General features: G+C 42.5%; 2 protein-coding genes and 1 non-coding gene across 4 annotated transcripts in view; 1 reads left to right on the top strand and 2 right to left on the bottom strand.

Moving 5' to 3' along the window:
- Positions 1 to 52: 52 nt before the first annotated feature.
- TIMM23B (translocase of inner mitochondrial membrane 23 homolog B) lies at positions 53 to 20415 on the bottom strand. The gene is made up of 7 exons (XM_039554428.1): positions 20268 to 20415; positions 19751 to 19809; positions 16665 to 16758; positions 16352 to 16436; positions 14081 to 14139; positions 11387 to 11497; positions 53 to 3081 (listed from the first exon to the last, which is right to left on the bottom strand). The coding sequence occupies exons 1-7, from the start codon at positions 20362 to 20364 to the stop codon at positions 2966 to 2968; spliced, it is 621 nt and encodes a 206-aa protein (XP_039410362.1). The 5' UTR covers positions 20365 to 20415; the 3' UTR covers positions 53 to 2965.
- On the bottom strand, positions 14665 to 14867 carry LOC120410250. The gene has a single exon (XR_005602265.1). It is a non-coding gene; the product is annotated as a small nucleolar RNA SNORA74 (small nucleolar RNA).
- Positions 20416 to 20481: 66 nt separating the features above from the next.
- PARG (poly(ADP-ribose) glycohydrolase) overlaps positions 20482 to 21121 on the top strand; it is a 61740-nt gene continuing 61100 nt past the window's right edge. The window contains exon 1 of one of the 2 annotated variants that reach the window (XM_039554425.1): positions 20482 to 20827. In XM_039554425.1, coding sequence (XP_039410359.1) covers positions 20692 to 20827 — 136 coding nt within the window. In that variant the 5' untranslated portion in view covers positions 20482 to 20691. The remainder of the gene's footprint in view (positions 20828 to 21121) is intronic. The other variant, XM_039554424.1, reaches the window with a different exon arrangement.

Genomic DNA, 21121 nt, shown 5'->3' with positions numbered 1-21121 from the left:
CAGCACAGACCAATACTCACAGAGTACACAAAGCTCCACTTAAAACACACCAGTTTCCTATCTAGAATTTATTAAGCACAGGGGTAGCCTTCTGTTAAAGCATACAAAAGGACTTCCCCCCTCCTTTTGAAGTCCCGTCTTAGATCACAGGAAACAGACTGAACACTGCATCATTTTTCTGCCTTAACATACATTTGCCTCCTGCTTTCAAAAGCTGCTTCTGCTTCGAGGTGCCCATAGATTTCCAGCCTAAGTAGTGATTTTTCAACAAATTCTTCCATCCGTAAGAGACGTCACCTGCGGACTGGGAACGATGGAAGTGGATTTGCTTTTCTGTTCTAGAGACTGAGCAAAACCAGCTTCACAGGATTCAAACCCCCTTCATTATACCTGCTGTCTCAGCTCCCTCACTGGGTGCCACAGCATGGAAAGCTGTGGATCCATCAGCAAAGATACCACGACTGGCACCACAACCCCGCTCTTCCAGGACAGTCAAGGTCTCCCATGCTCACATTTATGTAACACTGCATAGGAGGGCTCTAACTTGAACCAAACCCTGTTTTCAACTTGATTTTACATCCTTTTATTTCTACTCAACTTAGATATACTTTTGGTCACAATTTAAAGTAGCAACTTCATACTGATTGCCAGTAAACTGTGAACACAGTATGTCATGACACAGAATATTGTAAACACGTTCTCTGTAATTGTATCATACAATTCACCTCCCTCACTGCTGCCTCTGTGCTGGTTCTGTTTCATAGCTCAAGCTACAGATCACTCCATAGACAAACAGATTATGAACCAAAACTTTTAAGAGCTGTAACACAGCTGTTTCAGGAAAATGCTCTCAGCTCTGCCCTTGAAGCGAGCAGTTCCAGGAAATCTTGAGGGCACTGCAGACCAGGTAACGTGCTAAGTTGTTCAAGAGTTAGCCTAGCCTTAAGGTTGTGCTAACTATGAACTTGAAAAGGCTTGTTTCTATATCATCTTGAGTGCACCTGAAGAATTAAATACATTTGTTAAGCTTCACAGTTTTCCCATTTCAGTTAGGGCAGATAGTTCCTGGGTCACATTTTAGTCCTGAAAAAGTTTTTAGAAAACGTAAGATATACTGCAGAGTTCCTGACATTTAAAAAGCCACCCTTGCCCACCATCAACCCCCAAAGCCGTTCTCAGTCCTTCATCCAGCGTGGTCAAGAGTGCAGGAACACAAGTCCAACCAATGGTGACCAAGAAACATGCAGGGAAGGAACTCACTGATGCCAGTGGGGAGAGAAAAAAGAAGAAAGTGTATGTGTATTCCCAATGTCCCATGTAACAGCACTGTGCAGATGGAGCCCACATCACTGCTCTGCAGCCTGCGAGTGGGGCACAGTTTCTTTGGTGGTGCAGCCCTCAAAAAAAGTATGCTAGAAAGTCCAGCTCTTACACCACAACAGTAACATGCAGAGCACTAAAGACTGGGGAACATAAGGCTTAACAAAAACCAGCATTGACAAAGGGGGTGAGAAAAGGCCTGTTTCCTTATGCTACTTTTAAGTGCTCGCATAAATCTCATTTCACCTGGTATTCAAGCAAAGCTAATCAAGTTCAACTGTGAGGGCTCCTTAGCTGGAGCACTTGCTCTATAAAAAGCTGGTCTCAGGTTATTTTCTGCTAACGAGGCTTCTTAGCAAAGTGGTATTTCTTCTTGGGAGAAGGTAAGAGCTACCATCTTCCCTTTACTGTTTTTTGTTGTTTTTATTTTGTTGGGTGCAATGCAATTATCAAGAGCTGTTTCAGTAGTGGAAACTCAAATGTAAACTTGGTTTGCATTAAGTTGTCTGCTGACCAGTAAGTTTCCTGTTTTTTCCCTTGCTCTGCTTTCCCTGTCTTCAGACCTCTTTAATCATTTACCTGTTTAGTTATTTAAACATAGAAGGAATGAACTGTTATACAGTAACTCTAATTACTGAACTAATTCCCAATTTACTGTTTAACTTATCTGCAAATGACGCTTGGTTTATAGCTTAACACTGGAGAACATGTAGGTTCATCACAGTCTTTGTTCTGCCAGTAACCTACAAATGTACTTCAGGCAAAAAGTTTCTTGCTAATTAAAAGTCCTGTAATAAGGCATGAGTGGAGTCTTTATACTGCTTGGTTTTTAACTGTTGGGTAAATGAGTTCTGGAGTACCCAAATATTTTGATAATCCACTGGCAGCTGTTCTGCAACAGCAACTGTATTTCATCTATAAACAACCAGATCCTTATTTATTAGAGCAAATAAGGGAGTGAAGTCAAACCATGGTATGCCTCACCATAACCACCCCTCAGGAGACGATCAGCCTGCCTGTCCGCTTCCCCTCCCCACCAACTCCCCCAGGATTTCATCACACTAGTCCTTTAAAATGAATCCATGAACAGGTCACTGGATGCAGCACACTTTTGTCTTACCAGTAGCAGGAAGAGCAAAGGATAGAAATGGTATTGAGTAAGTACCACCCTTTTTATTCTGATGATGTCCCTTTTCATAGCTTGCCTTGTGCTGTCAGAATAGCAAGGCCTGCCCTGTGCCATGGCAACTGGGGCTGTGCTGCTGGGCTGGCCAGGTGAGGCGCTGGGACTGCAGGGAATGCTCTATGGACACAGACCTTACAGGCACCCCAACAAACCTGGCAGCGAGCAGGAGCAGCTACGGGGGCCCAGCGTGCCTGGCAGCTCTGGCCAGGGCTGCCTGGGGAGCATGGCAGGGAGACTGTCTCGGTGGCAGCTGTGTTCACTTGCAGGTCCAACAAACATTGCTGCCTCTCCAGCAAGTGGCTGGCGGGAAGGGCCAGTCCAGCTACAGGACGTCAAGAGGTTCCTCTCAGCACAGCTTCCATCAGTTTCACACTAATTGTAAATAAAATAGCAAGGGGCACCAGATAGATCTCACAACTGATTTGATTGGTGACTAAGCAAGCGTGTCCTCGGCCCTGCTCACAGGGACTGCCGGGCTAGGGAGCCCTTCATGTGCTCCCAGTTGTTGTACAGAGCGTAGAGGCCGGTCAGCGTCAGACCTGCGATCCCACCTCGTGCTATCCCGCGCACTCCACCTGGAAAAAACAAAGCACATTACAGCTCATCAGTGTTACTCTGCAGGAAATAGTCAGTGAACAGCAACTTCCAAGAAGTTATCTAAATCCAGAGGCATCTTAATGAACAGTCCTTTCTTAAGTAACTCTCCAGAAAGAGTCCCTGTGCTTTTTCTACCTCCCTCTCAAACCTGCTGCCAGGCTCAGGTTGATTCTGGCAAATCAACCTCATCCTGACGCTAATTCTGCTGGAATGACTTCCTCTCAAACTGTGTTAGTACTACTGCCTCAGGGAATCACTATGGAGCACTGGAAGCCAAGATGGCTTTTCCCAAGTCCTACTTACTCTATTCCATCTGTCCTTAATACAATTGTTTCTACAGTTAGATATGCTCTCCTCCTGTTGCAAAAACTCCTCAATTTAGGTTTTCAACTGAGGTTTTCAGTTATGGTAACTAGCTCTGGGCAGAAGGAGAAAGGGCAGGAGGGAAATAAGTGAACAAAACAGCAGCTGATACAGACATGACACTGGGCTCCAGAGATTCATTAGGGCCATCATGCAGAACCTATCACTGCTTTTGTGTCTTTGGAATTTTAAAACCTTTCGATAAAAAAATAGGAAGTAGATGAAAGGGACCAACTGGCAAGAACTTACTAGGGTGTACATTGAGCAGCTTTCTTTATTCTTACTTTTATTAATACTCAAAATTATCACCTTGCAATGGTAAAGAGTGAGTCACACAGGTGACTGAAGTTTCAAGGTGCTGGTGAGCACCTTAGTGTAAGGCAGAAATATAGGGCAAGTTTGGCTACTGCCTGCAAGCAGTGCATCTGGCTGGAGCTGGGAGTGTAGGTGGCATCCCACCTCCACTCCATCCATATGAGGACTGGGGTATACAGGTGCACAAGTAGAGACTTTTGTTGTTCTTACGAAACAGCAAAACACTTCTGTGCCTCAGCAGAGCTCCCAGAATGTACTGTAAATGCACAGAACACCTGGGAGTATGACCCTCAATGCTAGGAAAACTTCAGTGAGTTTGATTCTGCAATGTTTATCATTGTAGCTGAACCAAGCTAGATAATATGTACAGTGTATAGAACAAGGCCAGTTACTGCTGACAGTGAGATAAAAAACCCTGCCTGCTTTATTGGAGAAACTGGCAGTGCACTTCAGGTTTCTCGAACTTGAAAATAAATGCATCTCAGTAATCAGACAGATTGCCTTTTTTCTTTTTTTTTTTCTCTTTCTTTCCATTATGGGTCATAAAGTTGTCTCACAGAATTCCTTTTAGTGAGGCAAGAAGCTGTTGGCATCAGCTAGACTGAGACTGTGTTCCCTGTGCTGTAAGGTTAAATGGGTTTCACTGGAGTTGTTAAACCTCCCCATATTGCCCAGGTATGCAATGAAACCAAGAAACTGCACAAGTGGGACCTGGTACTAGAAGCCACGTCTAGCCACAGGTTCTGGGAATTTCATTGCCAGACCAGTTGTGACAATTTGAGAGGTTTTTTTAGGGTATAAAGCTAACTGTCTTCACCGCTGTAACCATTCAGAATTCAACAGCTCTAAGGAAAGCCCTACTGAATATGCTCTATGTGCCTAAATCAGCATTTAGGAAAGCAAATGTACATTTGTGTTTGCTAATTGATACTGAATTTGTTGCACAAAAAGCTTTTCATATGAAGGGCTTGCAGCTGGGTACACAAAACTAACCATGTGCAAGCAATGTCTGGCAAAAAGCCACAGGTGAAATTTAAAGTAGTACTGTTGCAAAACAAGTATTTGAGACAATCTGTAAAAATACTGACTCCTTGTTCCTGCTGAGGTAAATGAATACAACATTAGAGCCCAATTTTCTGCTGTTCATATCAGGATTCAAGAGATCACAGCAGAAACCCCCAAAGGGGGTCCATGGCCATCAAGTGCACAAGGAAACATGGAACATCCCCACAGAATGTGACGCACTACAGAGCTATGACTATTCCTGTAGGCTCTTCCCTCAGACCCCAGGTTCAATTCCTCTCCTTCCCCCTTAAAATCCTATTCTTCCTATACAAGAACAGGTAGTTGAAGGCTGATCAAGCCTGGCTCCAGATTCTGTGAAGTCAGGGTTGTACAAGAAAGGTGTCATCTTTAATTCGGATTGCTGAGCTGCTTTCTAGCATCCATGTATGTGGACTTAAGATGTGCTGCTCCTACCACAACAAATGTTAGTGTTCTCTTATGCTGAGCCAGCCAGGTAAGGATGGCAGCTCTAAGCCCACTGACAAAGGGTCAAGTACAGGGCCTAAAGCCATCTGTAGGCCTGCAGACAACCTAGGGGCATTGCTGGAGATGTTTCATGAGCAGGGACTAAACTTGCCATTGGTATAGGCGCATGACTGAGAGAGAAAATACCCAAGAAAACATGCAAGAAGTGTTTATTTACCAGTGTTTCTATACTATGCTTTTTCTACAAAATGTTTGGGTTTTTTTCTTTTTTGTAGCAGTTGCTCCTGGTTTCTGAACTACCCACAGTTATTACAAAAAAAAAGGGAAAGAAAACTTTCCCTAATTGGTCAGATTTACATTTGAATAAGTATGTTCAGGGTTGTGGCAGACTTCAAACAGTAATGCACTTTAGAATACAGCCTCATTGTTGGGCAGAAAATGTTAGGCCCTCTGAGAAAATTACCTTGTTAACAAAAATAGAAACTAAATTCTCCACTCCCCATCCCAGCTGTGTTTGCATGATAGAACACGTTCCCACCCCTCCTCTGCAATCACTCCCTGCAAGCCTTTGATACCAATATTGCCCTGACAAGCCCTGCTGAAACATGGCCGTGTGCTCCTAATCTTGCATGTCCCAGTAAGATAAAGGTTTCAGCTGACAGACACTTCTGGAAAGCAGGTATTTTGAGATCAGGCACCTTACACAAGAGTTGAGAAAGACAGATCTGACGCTCTCTAAAAGGGAAATTAGTTCTCTGGCTTCAGCTGCTGCACCTTTTCACCACCAGGTATAGTCCCTCCTCCATGCATTTCGAGTAGGTTCCAGCCATGGCACAGCTCAGCATTCCAGTGCACTATGCCATGGCACACAGCCTTCCAACAGCACAGCTCTGCACTTCATCATAGCAGGGGCCACTCCTAACTGAGCTGCACTTGTCCAGTAGGTAAAACCATGAGGGCAAAATCTTCCCTTTTAGCACCTTCCTGTCTCTATTTTTAGAATGTTACTCCAATGCCCTGTGATGTTCCTGGGATGGTTAAAGCAAGAACCATACAACAGTAAACATTAGAAATACCTTAACCAAAACCTCAGACCCACACACTTATGCTAAACAAAAGAAGAATAATCTTTAAATTGTGATTAGTTTTCTGTCTTTCAAACTCTCTCAGATACTCTGAATGAAAACAATTTCTCTTCCTCCCGGGCTTTCAGGAACAAAAACACTTTTCAATGGTTTAAAGAGCTTGAGTTAAGCATACAAGGCAATCTCAATTTTGCTCCAAATTCAAGCTCAGTAACCAGACCATCTGAACCATCAAGCAGTCATTTGTTTGAACATCTGTGGGTGGCCTGATGTCATTAGAAACTATCAAGAGTTTCCTCCTGCTGCTCCATGGGGTTCATTTTATGAAATCCTGTAAGTAGTGGGCAAAGTCTGTGGATACAGAAATTACTGAGGAAACTGATAAAACTTCTATTTGGAAGCAAAATATATTCCAGAAAAGCATGTTCCATTTTCATATTGCTGTAGCTAAGGCAGTATTGTGCTCAGAATACAGAAACAACAAAGCCTGAAAGAGGGAACATTTCCTGTAGCTATTGTGGTATGAAGGCTAAATTAGAAAAAACAGTAGGAATCTACTATTTAGTTTACTAGTTCAGAAGTACTGAAGCTATTGAAATTACTTTGCAAACATGATTAAAATTTGCTGTCTTCTCACTGAGTGAAAGCAGCAGCACCTGACTGACAGGAGGCTACTTCAGCTCCTGTAACTGGCACCTGCAAACCCTGAAAATCCCTGCAGCTCTGAGTTCACTGCTCCTGCAGACCTGGGCAGCACTGAAGGCAGCTCTGCTCTCAGTGGCCACACATGCTCTTAAGACATCAGTCCTCAGGAAACTAAAAAAGCCTCATCGAGCTGTTACCTGTAGCGCTGCTTGTACACTGTCCTTATCTCTTCCTTGTTTCAGATCTCAAACAAAATCCTTTCTCTAAACACCATCTGATTGATAACCCTATAAACTTGTTAAGTTAAAACAGGTTTTAAAAGGGATTCTTAATTTCCAAAATGCCTGATAGCCCTAAACTTAAGTGATGACAAGCAACTTCTTTACTTTTCTCCAAATACTGCAGAAAGTAAGATATCCCAGACCTGTACCTGCAGCAGCCCCCACAAGCTCTTCTTTCCCCTTCCCCAGCCAAGAGAAACAAGAAAACAGACCTGTCTGGCCCAAAGAAAAACATGGGCTGGGCTCAGAGAACAGGTTTTTTATAGCTCAAGAAGTTAGTCAGCTAACACAGCTGCCCTGAACTACCACTGGATGTCACAAAACTGATCTTTAGCTCCAGCCAGATTTTACTGCTGGCAATAAAACATTTAGCCCTTAATTCATAACGTATTGACTCTTCAGGGTTGTGTTCTGAGGCCTTGAAATGACAACTACTACCTTCAGCTATTGCTAGCATGCAACTCCCTTCTTTTCAGACACACACCATTTTCTGTACCAAATTATGTAACGCCTATTGTTCCAAAGGCATGAGATGCTGTACCTAGGATCGGGCTCCTACTGCACAAAAGTAAACAAAGGGATTTAGTTTGCCCAAAGCATTACTTTACTTTTGTTCCTGTTACCCTGAACCTCAAGAAAGGAAAAAATTTATCCAAGAAAAAGAACATCTACAACCTGTGTAACCCTCAGATAAGAGGGTTAGTCTTAATCCCGAGGTTAGTTAACTTTTTTGCTTACTGAAGTCTGTCAGGGATTCCAGTGAGAAATTAACAGCTGTCACACTGGGTCCAAGTTTGTCAAAGGCCAAAATCCCGTCTAGCTCAGTATCTTTTCCTGAGTGATCAATCCTGCATGCTTGAGGAGGAGTGCAGGAGCCCCAGCCAGCTGTACTTTGTGACAACTGGAACCATGTGCATTTTCATGGTGGGAGGGAATCACAGTGACAATTGTTTTTGGTTTTTTTGTTACTTTCATAACTAATACAAGTATGAGAAAACCTAATAAATATGGTTGGTTTAGAAAAGAGGTTGAAAACACATGCAAGGAGGGGAAACATTTGTTTTAAGATGTACTGGTGCTTTGTAACATTTATAATAAAAAAACTAATATTAATTTAAGATATTAACTAATATTTATTTAAGATACTAATTTCTGCCTTTGCTTAAAACTGAATGAAGAATAGTATCTTATTAAATGGAAAAGCCATCCTTGTGGACTTAGGATATCAGACCCCCTTTTAGCAAAACTCGAATTGACTGAGTTGCAGTAACATTTTTATTGCATATGTTACTTGCAGAGGAACCCAAAGGGTTTCCTTCTGACTGTTACCTAAACTGAATGTTCTGCACAGAAGTTAAGTGGTGAGCTCAAAAAACAGCTCCCATAAAGTTATAAAACTGGTGTAACAAATTAATATGTACTCTGATTGCTGCATTTGGCCTAAAATCTAGTCAGTAATTGTGGCATTAAATTTAAGTTGAAATAAACGTGAAAGTTGGCGATCACTTTGGTCAGATGAATCAAGCAGTAGATGTTTCAAAACTCCTCACATCAGTTCTCCATTCCCACTCAGGAGGTGTCTGATAACCTAAGCCATGCACTAATGCTGAGATGGAGCCCAGCTATCACCTGGGACTGAACTGCTTCAGTCACTTCAGTGGGGAACTTTCAGTGACTGATGCTGCTGACCATGAACACAGGGAAGGGACTGAATTGCCACTGTCCTCACTTGAACAGTTTTCAATCCTCTCTTATCTTCTCCCACACAGGCTGTGTCAAGTAGCTTTGCACAAAACTGCGCACCATCAGTGGCTTTAGAACGTGCACGTTCTGCTTGACTGCTGGCATTTTGGTAATGATTAACACTTCTACAAGGACAAATTGTGAAAACTGGGACCAGTTTGGGGCAACAGATCTCAGCCTTCACAAAGTCTTCCCACTGTTTTTTTTTTTTTCTTCCCTGTCCACTCATCAAATGCTTCATCATTGGTTTCAGAAATTCAATCTGGGCTTTGCAGTGTACATAGGAGTGTTTTTCAGCAGGAGTGTACATCAGCAGGGCTGCTGATGTGATTCCTCCATCAGTGCTGTGGTTAAACATGAAGTTACAATGAAAGACCTGCCATACATTATCTTGTTTCTTCTTATGTATGATCCTGATCCCTGTACAAAGCAGGAACGATGGAAGTGGAAATCTGAGTGTTGGAACAGCACTGCCTGCCAACTCTATACCCACCTCTTGTGGACTACAGAACAGCCTTGATTTGCATTGGCATGTTTGTATGAGCTGCCAGCTGACACTCAAATATGGAGATTTATAACTCAGTGTCCTTGACAGCTTTTAAATTTTCCACTTCTTAATGCCAACACATGGCATTCCATGTAACACAGGTAATTATTACAGTCTTGATATGTCACAGATGTGTGCTGATCTTTTCCAAGGTTCAAATATTCAAGGTTTTAATGTAAATATAGATCCTGATGTAGGGTAAAGGCAGAACTTAGAAGTTTTACCATACAGAATAAGAAAGGGTGTTCTGGCATAAGGTGACAGGAGAGGCAGCAGTTTCTCTGCACTATGGTTCATATGCACAGCACACACTCGAAGTACAATACTGTAATGAATAGAGATTTACTGACTTCATTTGCCTTTATCAGGGCTACTACTAGCTCTGTAGATCTTGTGTTACAAAATAAATGTCCTACCGTGCTCTGGTAATAAAAACTTTAGTAGTGTCAGATGACTGTGCATGTGACTGAAGTAGTTACCTGTGGTTGCACTGTGCCAAAAAAAGATTACACATAATGCCAGCTCTATACTTCTGAAAGGTAAGGGGGATGCTTCTGCTGGAGTATAAGATGACAGTTCTCCTTATTAATAAACTCCTACAGGAAATATTAGGCTTCTATATGCTACCCTTTCCAGCTGCTCTTGGTCATCTGTCATATCCCTCATGAAATCTCAAGGAAGTAATGGAATACAGGAGAGCTGTACTGTGCCCTTGCGAAGTTTAAGAGTCTCATATTTATGAAGGCTGCTCAAGCCAATTATTTTTGACTTCAGGTAGTCTAAGCCATCAGGAAAATAAAGTTACTCGAACTGTTTTGCCCCATATATAAAGCTGGCCTTCGGGAACACTTTTAAGACACTGTGGCTCAGTTAGATATGCAAAAGTACATAGGTTAATTCTTGCATTATCTCCTCCATAAAATGCAGGTGAGTTATGCAGCCAAACATTTACTGAGTTACTTAAAACATAAGACTTTTTTCCATGTGGTAGTATCAATCTGTGGTACACAGCAATCCTCTAAAAAAGATGATGCCTCAAATTGTTAAGCTTGGAACATGTGTTAACAGGCATTTTGCTGATGAAGCTCAGACCCTCTCTCCTGCAAACAATTCAGTTTGCAGAAGCAGACTCACCTTAAATCCATGCTGTTCTCAAATAACATTGTTTTGCTGGTTTTGACCACTTTGCAAAGACTAGAGTCCTACCACAAGACAACAGTTTCATGAACACCTAAGTAATAATTTCAAAAATATTCTCTGTGTGTAGGGTTTTTTGTGGCTCCAGGTACCACTTTCGTGTGAATCACTGTCACATTAATCACTTGTAGTAAGTTTCATCCTCATGCAGTCAAGCTCTGTGTTCTCTATGTGTGTATTTCTCCCCTGCCCCCATTCACTTTGGAAGGTAGTTCCCATTTGCCTGCAACCAGTCATGGACTTGAGAAACAATTAGTTTTATCCTGCTATTGCTGAAAAACATGGCTAGGAATGAGGGGGGTACCTCTGAGGAAATAAATGAGTGTTTCTTCAGTATATATGTATAATGGTCATAACTTGGCTCTCATGGTTACTGTCAGTCCTGGGCAGTTGGAAAGAATCAAATTTAACTCAGCTGGAATTTTGTTTTTGTTCAAGTTTTCCTTAAGTAGCCTTAGTTGTGTGAAACACATTGTGGCTTAGAGGACATTGAGCTAATAGCCATTTTTACACTGTCAATTTTCAGAGCAGGACAGTATTTAGTAAAAATAGTGAGAATCCTAATAAATAGGATAAGCACAAGAGCAGGGAAAAGAGAAATATTTTGCTACTCTACCAGTGCTTTTGTATAGCATTCCTGTCAAGGTTCCAGCAGCTATGGTGTTCAGGTCATCTTCTGCACCTCGTGTTTTTTCAATGATGACTCCAAATGCACTGTAAAGTAGAGCTGGGGGAGAAAAAAAAGTTAAAAAAACCTTCCACTGTCTGAGGCCCAAAGCTTAGAATTCAGGCTTGGTGTAGCATTTAGACTATGCTTTTGAAACACAGATTTTCTGCTTATTTGAAGGGAATCCTCTGCAAAATCCCATCTCCGGTGTGTCTTTTCCAGATCTCTTTCTTTATAGCTATTTCTTCTTTCTAGAGCTATAATTTGGTTATAAAGCAGCATTGTTCATGACAATATGTGATACAAAGCACTGACTGAAGTTTTAAAAAACTAGCATATTTTGCCAGTTTGAATTTGTTTAAAAATTCAGGGTTTAAATGTGTACTGGCAGTTTCATACTGTCTTCTGTGGACGGCATGAAACTAAACCCAACACTTTCTAGGTAGCAGAGAAAACTGCTGTTCATGTGTGACAGTGATGAAACGTTAAGTACAGCATTCAGATCATGCTACCAAGAACTGGAGTACAATGGGCTATGTTTCTTTTAAAAATTACTATTAGAATGCTTTGGATTTGACATTTACAGCTGTTTTCACCTCTGCTTGTGCATGAAATCTTTATCCCCAGAGGGCCTTTTGTTTTGGGATTACTTTAGGGACTGTCCTGGAAAGGACTATAAAGAAAAATGCATGGGCTTTTAGTATGGATGCATTTATCATTTATACATTTTGATGAAGGGAAAAGCACTCCCCACCCCATCCTCAGCCCTCATGATATACTCATATTCCATGTTGGCAAAGAACAGTAGAGTATGTCATCATTTTAAAGCGATAAAGACAATGCCATTTAATTCTTTCCTTGTCCTCCAAGAATTTGAAATCTTTCCTTCTGCTAAAAGGCAGTAAATCCTTCATAAGCAACCATAATAATGTCAATGCCTTAACAGCAGCATCGTTCTCCATTCAGCACAGGCAAGGGTATTTCAGCTTGTCTTAGCAGCAAGTAGATTAACAAGAAGGGAAGGAAAAGCTGAATTCAACATAATTTTTTAAAAAAGTTCAGCACAGCTGTTGCTTCTGTTCAGGAACAGAATGACAAAAATTGTCAGTAGTGACAAAAAGAATCTCCAAGGTACAGAAAGGCTGCACAAGGTGAAGTAATATGCAAAAATAATTCAGCTCCTTGAAAGAAATTTCTCTGGTAGCTAGGACAAGATAGAGCTCTACCTGAACCCCAAATATAAGGTTCTGCTTAACTCTGTGATTTTGGAGGCCATATTTTGTAAGAAAAAGAACAATTTGTTACTGGAATGCACAAACATTTTCTTGAGTAATCTTTCTCCAAACACAGCTGAAAAAACATGTTAATGTGTCACTTAAACTGAAACCTTGAACTGCAGTGTACCTCCGTCTCAGTTCTCAGACACGTTTTCATTAGATTTGGAATTTAAAAAAAAAAAAAGAAAAAACCCATCCAAACAAAAACGGCCTGATAAAACTTACAGGCAACATGTGTTTCTTATGGAAAAAGTGCCATTCTTGCTGTAGTTCAGAATCCTATCTCTAACCATGCCCTCTATACTATGCCTCAAAAGCTAATGCCTGAGATAAATGGCAGCTAATCTGCTCTTCAGAAAGAAGACCGAAATAAAATGCCATAAATGCAACTTAGCCCATGCTTTGATGCATTTCTCTGAAGTCAAGCAGATGTAGACTGGGTTATAACGTGATGTAGTCTCTGATTTAAATATTGCTAACTTCCAGTACAATTTTGTAGGACAACAAGTTCCATCATTATTTTTCTTCAAAATAATTTCATCATTTTGGATTTCTCCTTTCAAAGTGACTGCATCAGTTTTCATTTTTTAAGACTGTGGAAGACTGGGGAGAGGCGAAAAAATCTGTAATCTCTAGGGCATTAGTTATTTCACTGACTTTTATGAAATAATTTCGTTTTTCTGAGGCAACTGATGTGATTTTATTTCATGGCCCCCTCCCCTCCCCACCCAAACCTCAGCTCACAGAAGTTACTTTCTCATACATCAGGCTATTGATAATTTTCTTTTCTCTTTTTTTCTAACCCACATTAGTTGTAAGCAATATTTAGGTTTAGAGTCAGTGGTATCATGAGGGATTATTCTAGCTAATGTACCATCATTTAAAGGATAAATCTTTGTAGTGACTATCATATTTCTTCCCCACATAAACATTTTGTTGACTCTTTAACAGGAAACAAACATCAGGCAGTTGATCACATGACCAGTCTCAATGTAGGTTGTTATTTCAGAAATATTGTATTTTTTGCCTTAAGTTGTGAATTAACTGGAATTTATTAACAAGTAAACATTATCTGTATTTTCTAGTTATTTCTGATATAGCTAGAGTTTGTTTGTAATGTAGTGAAAAGTCTGGGTTTTATTTAAAGGCTTTTGGCTCCTTATGCTGCAAATCCTATTTTAGCTTTTAATTTCCTTTTGATGTCTATTGAACTGCCCTCATGTCCCAAAGAAAAAATCCTGTACTTTTTCCTGATGGATTTAATAATGAAAATTTAGAGAACACTCTTATTCAGATAATACACAAATATGCTTTCCCAACAATTACATCTTTAAATTGCTTTCCCTACAAAGGAATGACTACTTACCCAGTGATCCCAGAGTGTTAGCCCATAACGCTCCTTGCCTTGTCACCATATTTAGAATTCTATAAAGGAGTTAAAAAGGTAGGAATACCTTTAGCACTCTGTGTTTACATAAAGACAGTGTTTACGACAGTAGGGCTTGTGTGTTTATGCTATACAATTGGTTAGTAAAACTGCAATAATGAACTAAAAGCTCTTGAAAGCAAATATTCAGTCCTGTCAAGTCTTAAGAAAATCTTTCTCTCTTTCCAAGGCAAACTTGACTCCCACCAAGACTCAAATTTCTTCCCTTCAAATGACTTTCTAACCTGAGTTGTCCTTCCTTACGTGGTGACTACACACAGCTCCTGGAATGACTGATACACTTATGCAGACTTAGCTGGGTAAAAGGTTTCCAAGAAAGCCTCAGTGCTCCTCTACAAGGACCATGTGGCAGGGAGTGTGGAGATGCCTGAGCAAATGGTGTGGGTAATAAAACAGGTCTGGACTGCAGCAAGTCAGGAAGGGAAGAGGCAGTCCCTTGCACTGCCATTTGTCCACTCAGCACCCACCAAAAGGCTGAGAGGTGGGTCTGTGTGTATGGTCTGTGTGTAGGCTTCCAGACTAGCACTAAAGAGGGCAAGAGAACCTCTAGTGCACTCTCAGGGAAGCACAATGCCACTTCTTCTTGGCACCAGCTGTCTCCAGAACAGTGACAACAGCAGCCAGAAGAAATGACTGATCTTTATCTCCCAGCAGTGTAACACTATCACAGGCATAGTATTGCTCTGGACAGCTGACTACCACTGGAACTTAGTTCAGCATTTAATGTGTGACACTTCCATTGCTTTATGTCCCTTCTGATTTAATTTTCTACTATTTATCCTCATTTTATAATTTTCATTAGGACACAGGTCATTACTGAATATGGTTAGGCAATGAACTAAAAAATAATGGAAAATTTCATTTTGAAACAAGAGAAAAAAAAATGTAAGAGGCTAGGGTATTGACAACCTCTCCTTAATTACAGCCCCCACCTTCTAACCTGATATTCATTCTGAATTAATAAGAAAAATAGTAATTTTAATAACCATGGCATACTGTGAGACATTTTGATGACAAATGAATACCTGCAAAATTAAAATTCATTAAGAAAGAAATCTGTGTACATCAAAGATAAATTTGGAGGAAATCTAACTAGGCAAGTCTGTTCTTTGCACCTGATGAGGGAAAAACAGAACTTAATGCACTGTTGGAAGGTGATGACCTTGAGCAGATCTTTGCCTTGCAGAGCCAGGATAGGAGCAGTGTGAGCACTGACTGCCACCTCCTGGGCTTGACCTGCTGAAGTTTGTGCTTAACATCATGGTTTTGTCCAACTCTGCTCATTCCAAACACCTAAAATACAACTCTGTTCATCTAGAACATTACGAAAGAGCCATAATTATAGTGGTGAATTTTTGATAAAGAAGGGGATGAATACAGAAACAATTTAAAAAGGAGCAGAGCCAATATAAACCGTACCAGGAAATATTAAATTCCTCTTCTAAAATTCCCTTGTTCCCAAGTATTCTGCGAATGAAAATTGTTTTCCCCCAGTTATTCTGTTCCTCTGGTTTTCTATGTCTTTCACTTAGGTTTTCCTATAGTATGTCTAATTCACCACTATTTTCAGAAGAGGCATCCTGTTGAAACAAATGTTTCTGTCTTTGCTGTGTTCTTTCAAACAATCAGGTAAGGTGAAAACACAGCAATGTCACGGGTGCTCATGGATACCACAATCCAGAACAGCTCCCCCCATGCAATGCCTGCTCAACAGCATGCACCAGTGTCATCCCTAATGCAAACCCAGGCAGGCCCAGCTTCTGCATTTGAATCCTTTCCTGGTTGTGAAAATCTTGGGAAAGAAGGGAGACTTGTGCTTAGACAAATTACAGCAAAAAACAGCTCAAAGCAAACACTGCTGCTTCTGGGAATATTTCAACATATAAAAACACTGCTTTGGCTTTGAAGTAGATTTTTAGTAAGCATCAAAGTAGTAATTATTTCTCAAAATGTTTAAGATAAGTCAGAGGACACACCAATTGTGACAATAAAAAGCAGAAGGTTGAAATGAACGTCACTGTAACTAAAAACATGCCATAACTTGATGAAGACAAATACTGACTCCACTAAAGTAAAAAACCTCCAAACATTTATTTTTTGCGGTATAATCAGATCTAGCCTTGTATAAGCTGGAAGAAACAATTCTGTCACTAAGAAGTACATTTTTTTTTTTTTAGATGAAACACTTACTGTACGTTTCTAGGTTTTGACCATGCCATATTCTGTGTCTCCTTCAAGCCAAGTCTCAAGCCATTCAGTGCACCAAATGCTGCCCCTAGTTGGAATAATACCAGTCATTACTTTTTAAGAAGAAAAAGAATCAACAATACTTGAAGCAAATAGCGAGAACAGAATTCAGTGTATAGACTAAAATCAAGTATCTCTTTATTTAAGACTAGAACAGACAATTCTTGCAGAACAAGACATTTACAACCTCATAAATCACTGCATGCATAGGTGTTACCTGGACAGCTGGGAAAAGTGAAACCCCACAACCACCTACCTGTCATACAACATCCTCCAATGGTAAAAAAGGCCAGCTCAAATCTGCCTCGAGTTTTGTTGGCTCCTGTGGGCAAGATAAACTCATCTGTATCCTGGGGGAAAACAAAAACAAATGCTTTTGTATTTTCCAAGTCTAGTTGAAAATGTAGGCCATATTCACTTTTTTCTCTAATCCATGCAATAAACTAAAGATGGATAGAAGTATTTCTGGAAAATTATTGTCTACAGTAGCACAGAGATGGAATACACTATGTGTATACTTTATTAAGCATGAAAAAGGACTGTAAAAAGATAAATTGACTGAAAGCTTTTTTTTCCCCCTAGCTGTCCTAACTTTTTATAAATTACACCAGTCAGCCAAGGAACTCATACTGTGTGGGTTGTTGGTTGTTTTCGTTTTTAATTACTATTTGCTTAATTATTTATTACATCTTGCAGCAGGCAATAAAAGCCTACCAAAAGCCTTCCTGTTGTCTGATTACACAGCACTGTTTGCTCACTGAGCAACCTAGTCCGATACAAAAATGCATTAATGCAGGTTTCCCACTACTCTGATACTAAATGAAAACTGCCTTTCTACAAAAAAAAAGTATTTCCTTGCCCTGAAATAAGTGACCTATTTTGAGGATGTGAAAAATGCAAGGAATACACTAAACACTAGTGATGATAAGGCATGAAATATGTGGGGTTGGTTAATTTTTTACTTGTCCATCTTTCTCCCACAGGGCCAGGCTTGTGTTCTTGTAAATCAGTGGTCTAAAATGTTAGAGAAATGGCCTAGAGAATGGCATATGTGTAGGGATAAGGTGTGCCAAGGTATTTCTTCAGTATGAGACATTGAAGATGCCTGTTCTTAAGGTGCTAAAGCAGCAGATCTCTTTTAAGGTTCTGTGCTTTCCACAGTATTATCCACCCCCTACTTAACTGACACATGACTCCAACAGCTGCAGGCTCAAGGAAATGCATCCTAAGGGGTTTTACTGCCTCACACTTGACACTAAATGTGAATGCCAATACAGAAAAAATAACTTCTAGAATTGTTAATTCTGTTATCAATAAAATGAACTTATAATATGCTTTCTATCTTCCTTGTAACTAGGCAGTTGGAGAAATTCAGTAGTTAGCGGTTTCTAACAGTTTTCACTTCTGTCCCAAAAGTCAAGATTAAGCAATCCTTGCCTACGTAACATTTAAGTTTCTAGAGACAACCTCAAAAGCCCATCCTCCAGGCTTCTGCCAAAGGCTGACATGCTAATTTGTAACATGTGCTACCTGCTGCAGGCAACACAGCATTGCAGAAAACACCTTGTTCTGTGCCTGCATTCATGGACCAACCAAAAAAGTGGGGTTTAAAGTAATGAGTACCATTGTACTATGGGAAGACCAGAACCAAAATATAAGATTCTCAACAGTAAGGCTGACTTTCCTGCTGCATTCTGAAAGCAAACAGATAGTCTTTAAACACCAGAAGACCCTCACCTCTTCACTTGCACCTTCAGAGAAACCCCAAATTTAAAGGCTAATAATTTAAGTTCTTCTATTCTGAAATATTAGCTATGCCTTTTTCCTTCAATATTTAGAATCCTAGGAATCTGTGGAGACTGTTTAGTGCAACCCCCATTGTTAAAAGAAGGGTCAGCTAGTGCTGGGCACTCAGAGCCATTCCCAGGTCTTCTGATTCTCTAAGGAAAGAGACCTCACAGCTTGTATGGGCAACTTTTTCAGGTAAAAAAAATAATTCTAACATTTAAAAGGAATTCTCTTTTATTTCAATACACTTGCCTTTTACTTCAACACACTAAGGCTAAACATGATGGGCAGTGAAGTTTTACAACACAGACTGCAGCCTCTAGTGTTACATCAACAGGTATTTTTAGAACTGTATCATGACACTAATGCCAACACCTTTTCATTTAAAGCAAACTTCTCTTTTGTTTCTAAACTCTATTAGTATACACACACTTAATTCCAAAATCTCTGCTATACCATTTTCAACACCAACATGTTCTCAGACAAACTGTACTAACGAAACAAGACAACTTTAGAGAATGTTTTTGGAAAAAGTCTAAATAATCTCTTAGCTTCTTTCTGACCACTCAACAGCAGCCACAGTAGTGAACCCAGTCCCACCAGAGGCACAGCTGCTGTTTTCTATCCTTATGGGAATGTTACATCATAATCTGGACTACAACAGCTTCTAGCACCCAGAACTGCATGCAGAGCTTCCAGTTACAAAAGAAACAGTGACCCAGAGCAGCATGAAACAAGGCACAGAGGTTAGCAGATACTATGCAACTGTTGACCTTAAGTGCTAATTCTAGAAAATTTCAAGTTCTCAGATAATATGAGCCATATATGTAGAAAAATACTAACTAAATAAAATCATTGACATGCATCCTAATTTGATTAAACATTTTCAGCTACAGTTAATAATTATGAAAAATGAAAACATAGCTTGATTTAACATATTTTTTCCTTATGATGGTCTCATTTTATATTGTCATGTTAAGCCGTGTGACAGCTACGTTATTCTGTAGAATAAAATGTAAAGTTTTACTTCACAATGGTCTCCCTTCAGCTGAGTAATGACATAAGGAGTGGTATGAAATTTGCTACTGCTGCGTGATGGCAAAGCCTGTTATCAGGTATAGGGCTTGGCTGAACTGATCAAACTCATCCATCACAGTTCAGAAAACTCACCCATGAAACGAGGGGAGAGATTCTGGCTGTTCTGACTGAAGGGGCTCAGTGGAGGCTGTGAGCAGTGCCAGAACTTGTGTAAGGGGGTGTTGGGCTGTCTGCCTCAAGGCAGGGAGGGAGAGCTCTTTTCAATAACAGCAGGCTTGTATTGACACAACAGCCCTACCTATCCTTTGTATTATCACTGGTCATTTTCTTCTAGATGCCATGCCACTGCAAGCTTTTATTAGGGACAATACTGAAAAAATTGTTTCTTTCCACTGTTCTTCAGTTCAAGACTTCAATACAGAGTGCCCAGCACTGCAGAAGGTTTGAGGTGTTCACGCATGGTCATGCAAACACTGAGTTCGAGTTCAACACAATAAAAACAAGCCACCTTCTCACCTGTACGAGGTACTTGGGGTCCAAGTTTAAATACGGTGACAAAGGGCTCATCCCAGTTACTGAAAGGAAAAGAAAATACAACACTTTAACACGAACTTCCGTAATAACAATTTGCATCCTGTAAGGCAAAAAGGGGCAGATCTCGTGCGAGGCAGCAGAGAAAATTCTGCCGTGAAGTTGCCCAGCTCCTTAAAAGGCGGCACCGGCCGGCAGCTCCCCCCTTCCAGGGAGCGGAGCGGGAGCCGCTGGGGTTACGAGAACACGATGTCCCTGTGACCAGCGTCCGTCAAGACACGCGGCCCCTGCTAAGGCCTGGCACCTCCGCGCCCACCCCCAGGAAGCGCCGGGGGTCGGGATCTGCTTCCCGTGGCCGGGCGGCGGCGGAGCCCCTCGGGGCCGCGTTCATTCCCGCAATCGGCACCGCCACCGATCTCGGTCCCGGCCGCCCGGCCCTGCAGCGGCCGGTGCACAGACACGGACCCCCCGGGCCGGCCCCGCCGGCCGCCCCGGTACTCACGCGGCACCCCGGCCAGGTCGGCGTGCGAGTAGCCAAGCCCGCCGGCGCCGAAGAGGCCGCCGAGCCCGGTGCCCTTGGAGTTCCCGCCGCCCTCCATGGCGGCCCCGCGCCCTCCACCCTCGCCGCCACCAACGGCTGCCGCAAACCGCAGCCGTAAAGCACCGCAAAGTGCTGCCCGACCTCGCTGCTTTGCGGGTCGCCATGGCGACGGGGTGAGGCGCGCCGGCCGCCATCTTGCTGCGAGCGCCGGGCCCCGCTTGCTGGACGCCGCTCGTTCCCGGCCCCGCCGCGCCCCCCGCGCCTTGGGAAGAGCCCGGCGTGCGGGACGGAGGATGCGGACGGGCGGAGCCGCTGCCGCAGCGTTGCGCCGTCCCCGGGGGGCGGGTGCCGGCCGGCCCCGGCGGGCAGGGCGGCCCCGCCGAGGATGAGCGCGGGCTGCGGGCGGGAACCCCCGCGGAAGAGAGCCCGGCCCGGCCCCGGCAGCCCCGGCGGCGGCTCCCAGGGAGAGCGGCAGGAGGGGCCCGGGGGCAGCAGCTCCGCCACCGCCGTGGGGAATAAAGGTTTGTACCAGCCCCGGGGCGGCGGGAGCGGGGCTCGCTGGGGTCTGTGCCGCCCCCGCCTCCTTTGGCCGTCTGCTCGCTGTCGGGGTGCGGGGACGGGCCGGCGGTGCCTGCAGGGCCTGGGCAGCGCTGAACTGGCCCGAGCCGGGAGCGCTGCTCGGCGCCCCCAGCCAGCCCGACCCGCCCGCCGTCGCTCCTGGGGCTGGGTGGGAGGAGGAGGAGGTGACCGGGCCGGGGGCTCCGCCGCGTCGCCGTGCCTCTCTGCCTGTCATGGCACCTCTGCCGTGCTGCTGC

The sequence above is a fragment of the Corvus cornix genome, chromosome 6, assembly GCF_000738735.6.
Source record: "Corvus cornix cornix isolate S_Up_H32 chromosome 6, ASM73873v5, whole genome shotgun sequence".
NCBI lineage: Eukaryota > Metazoa > Chordata > Aves > Passeriformes > Corvidae > Corvus > Corvus cornix.
Note: the sequence above shows the minus strand (reverse complement) of the source record. Positions and strands in the feature narration are given on the sequence as shown.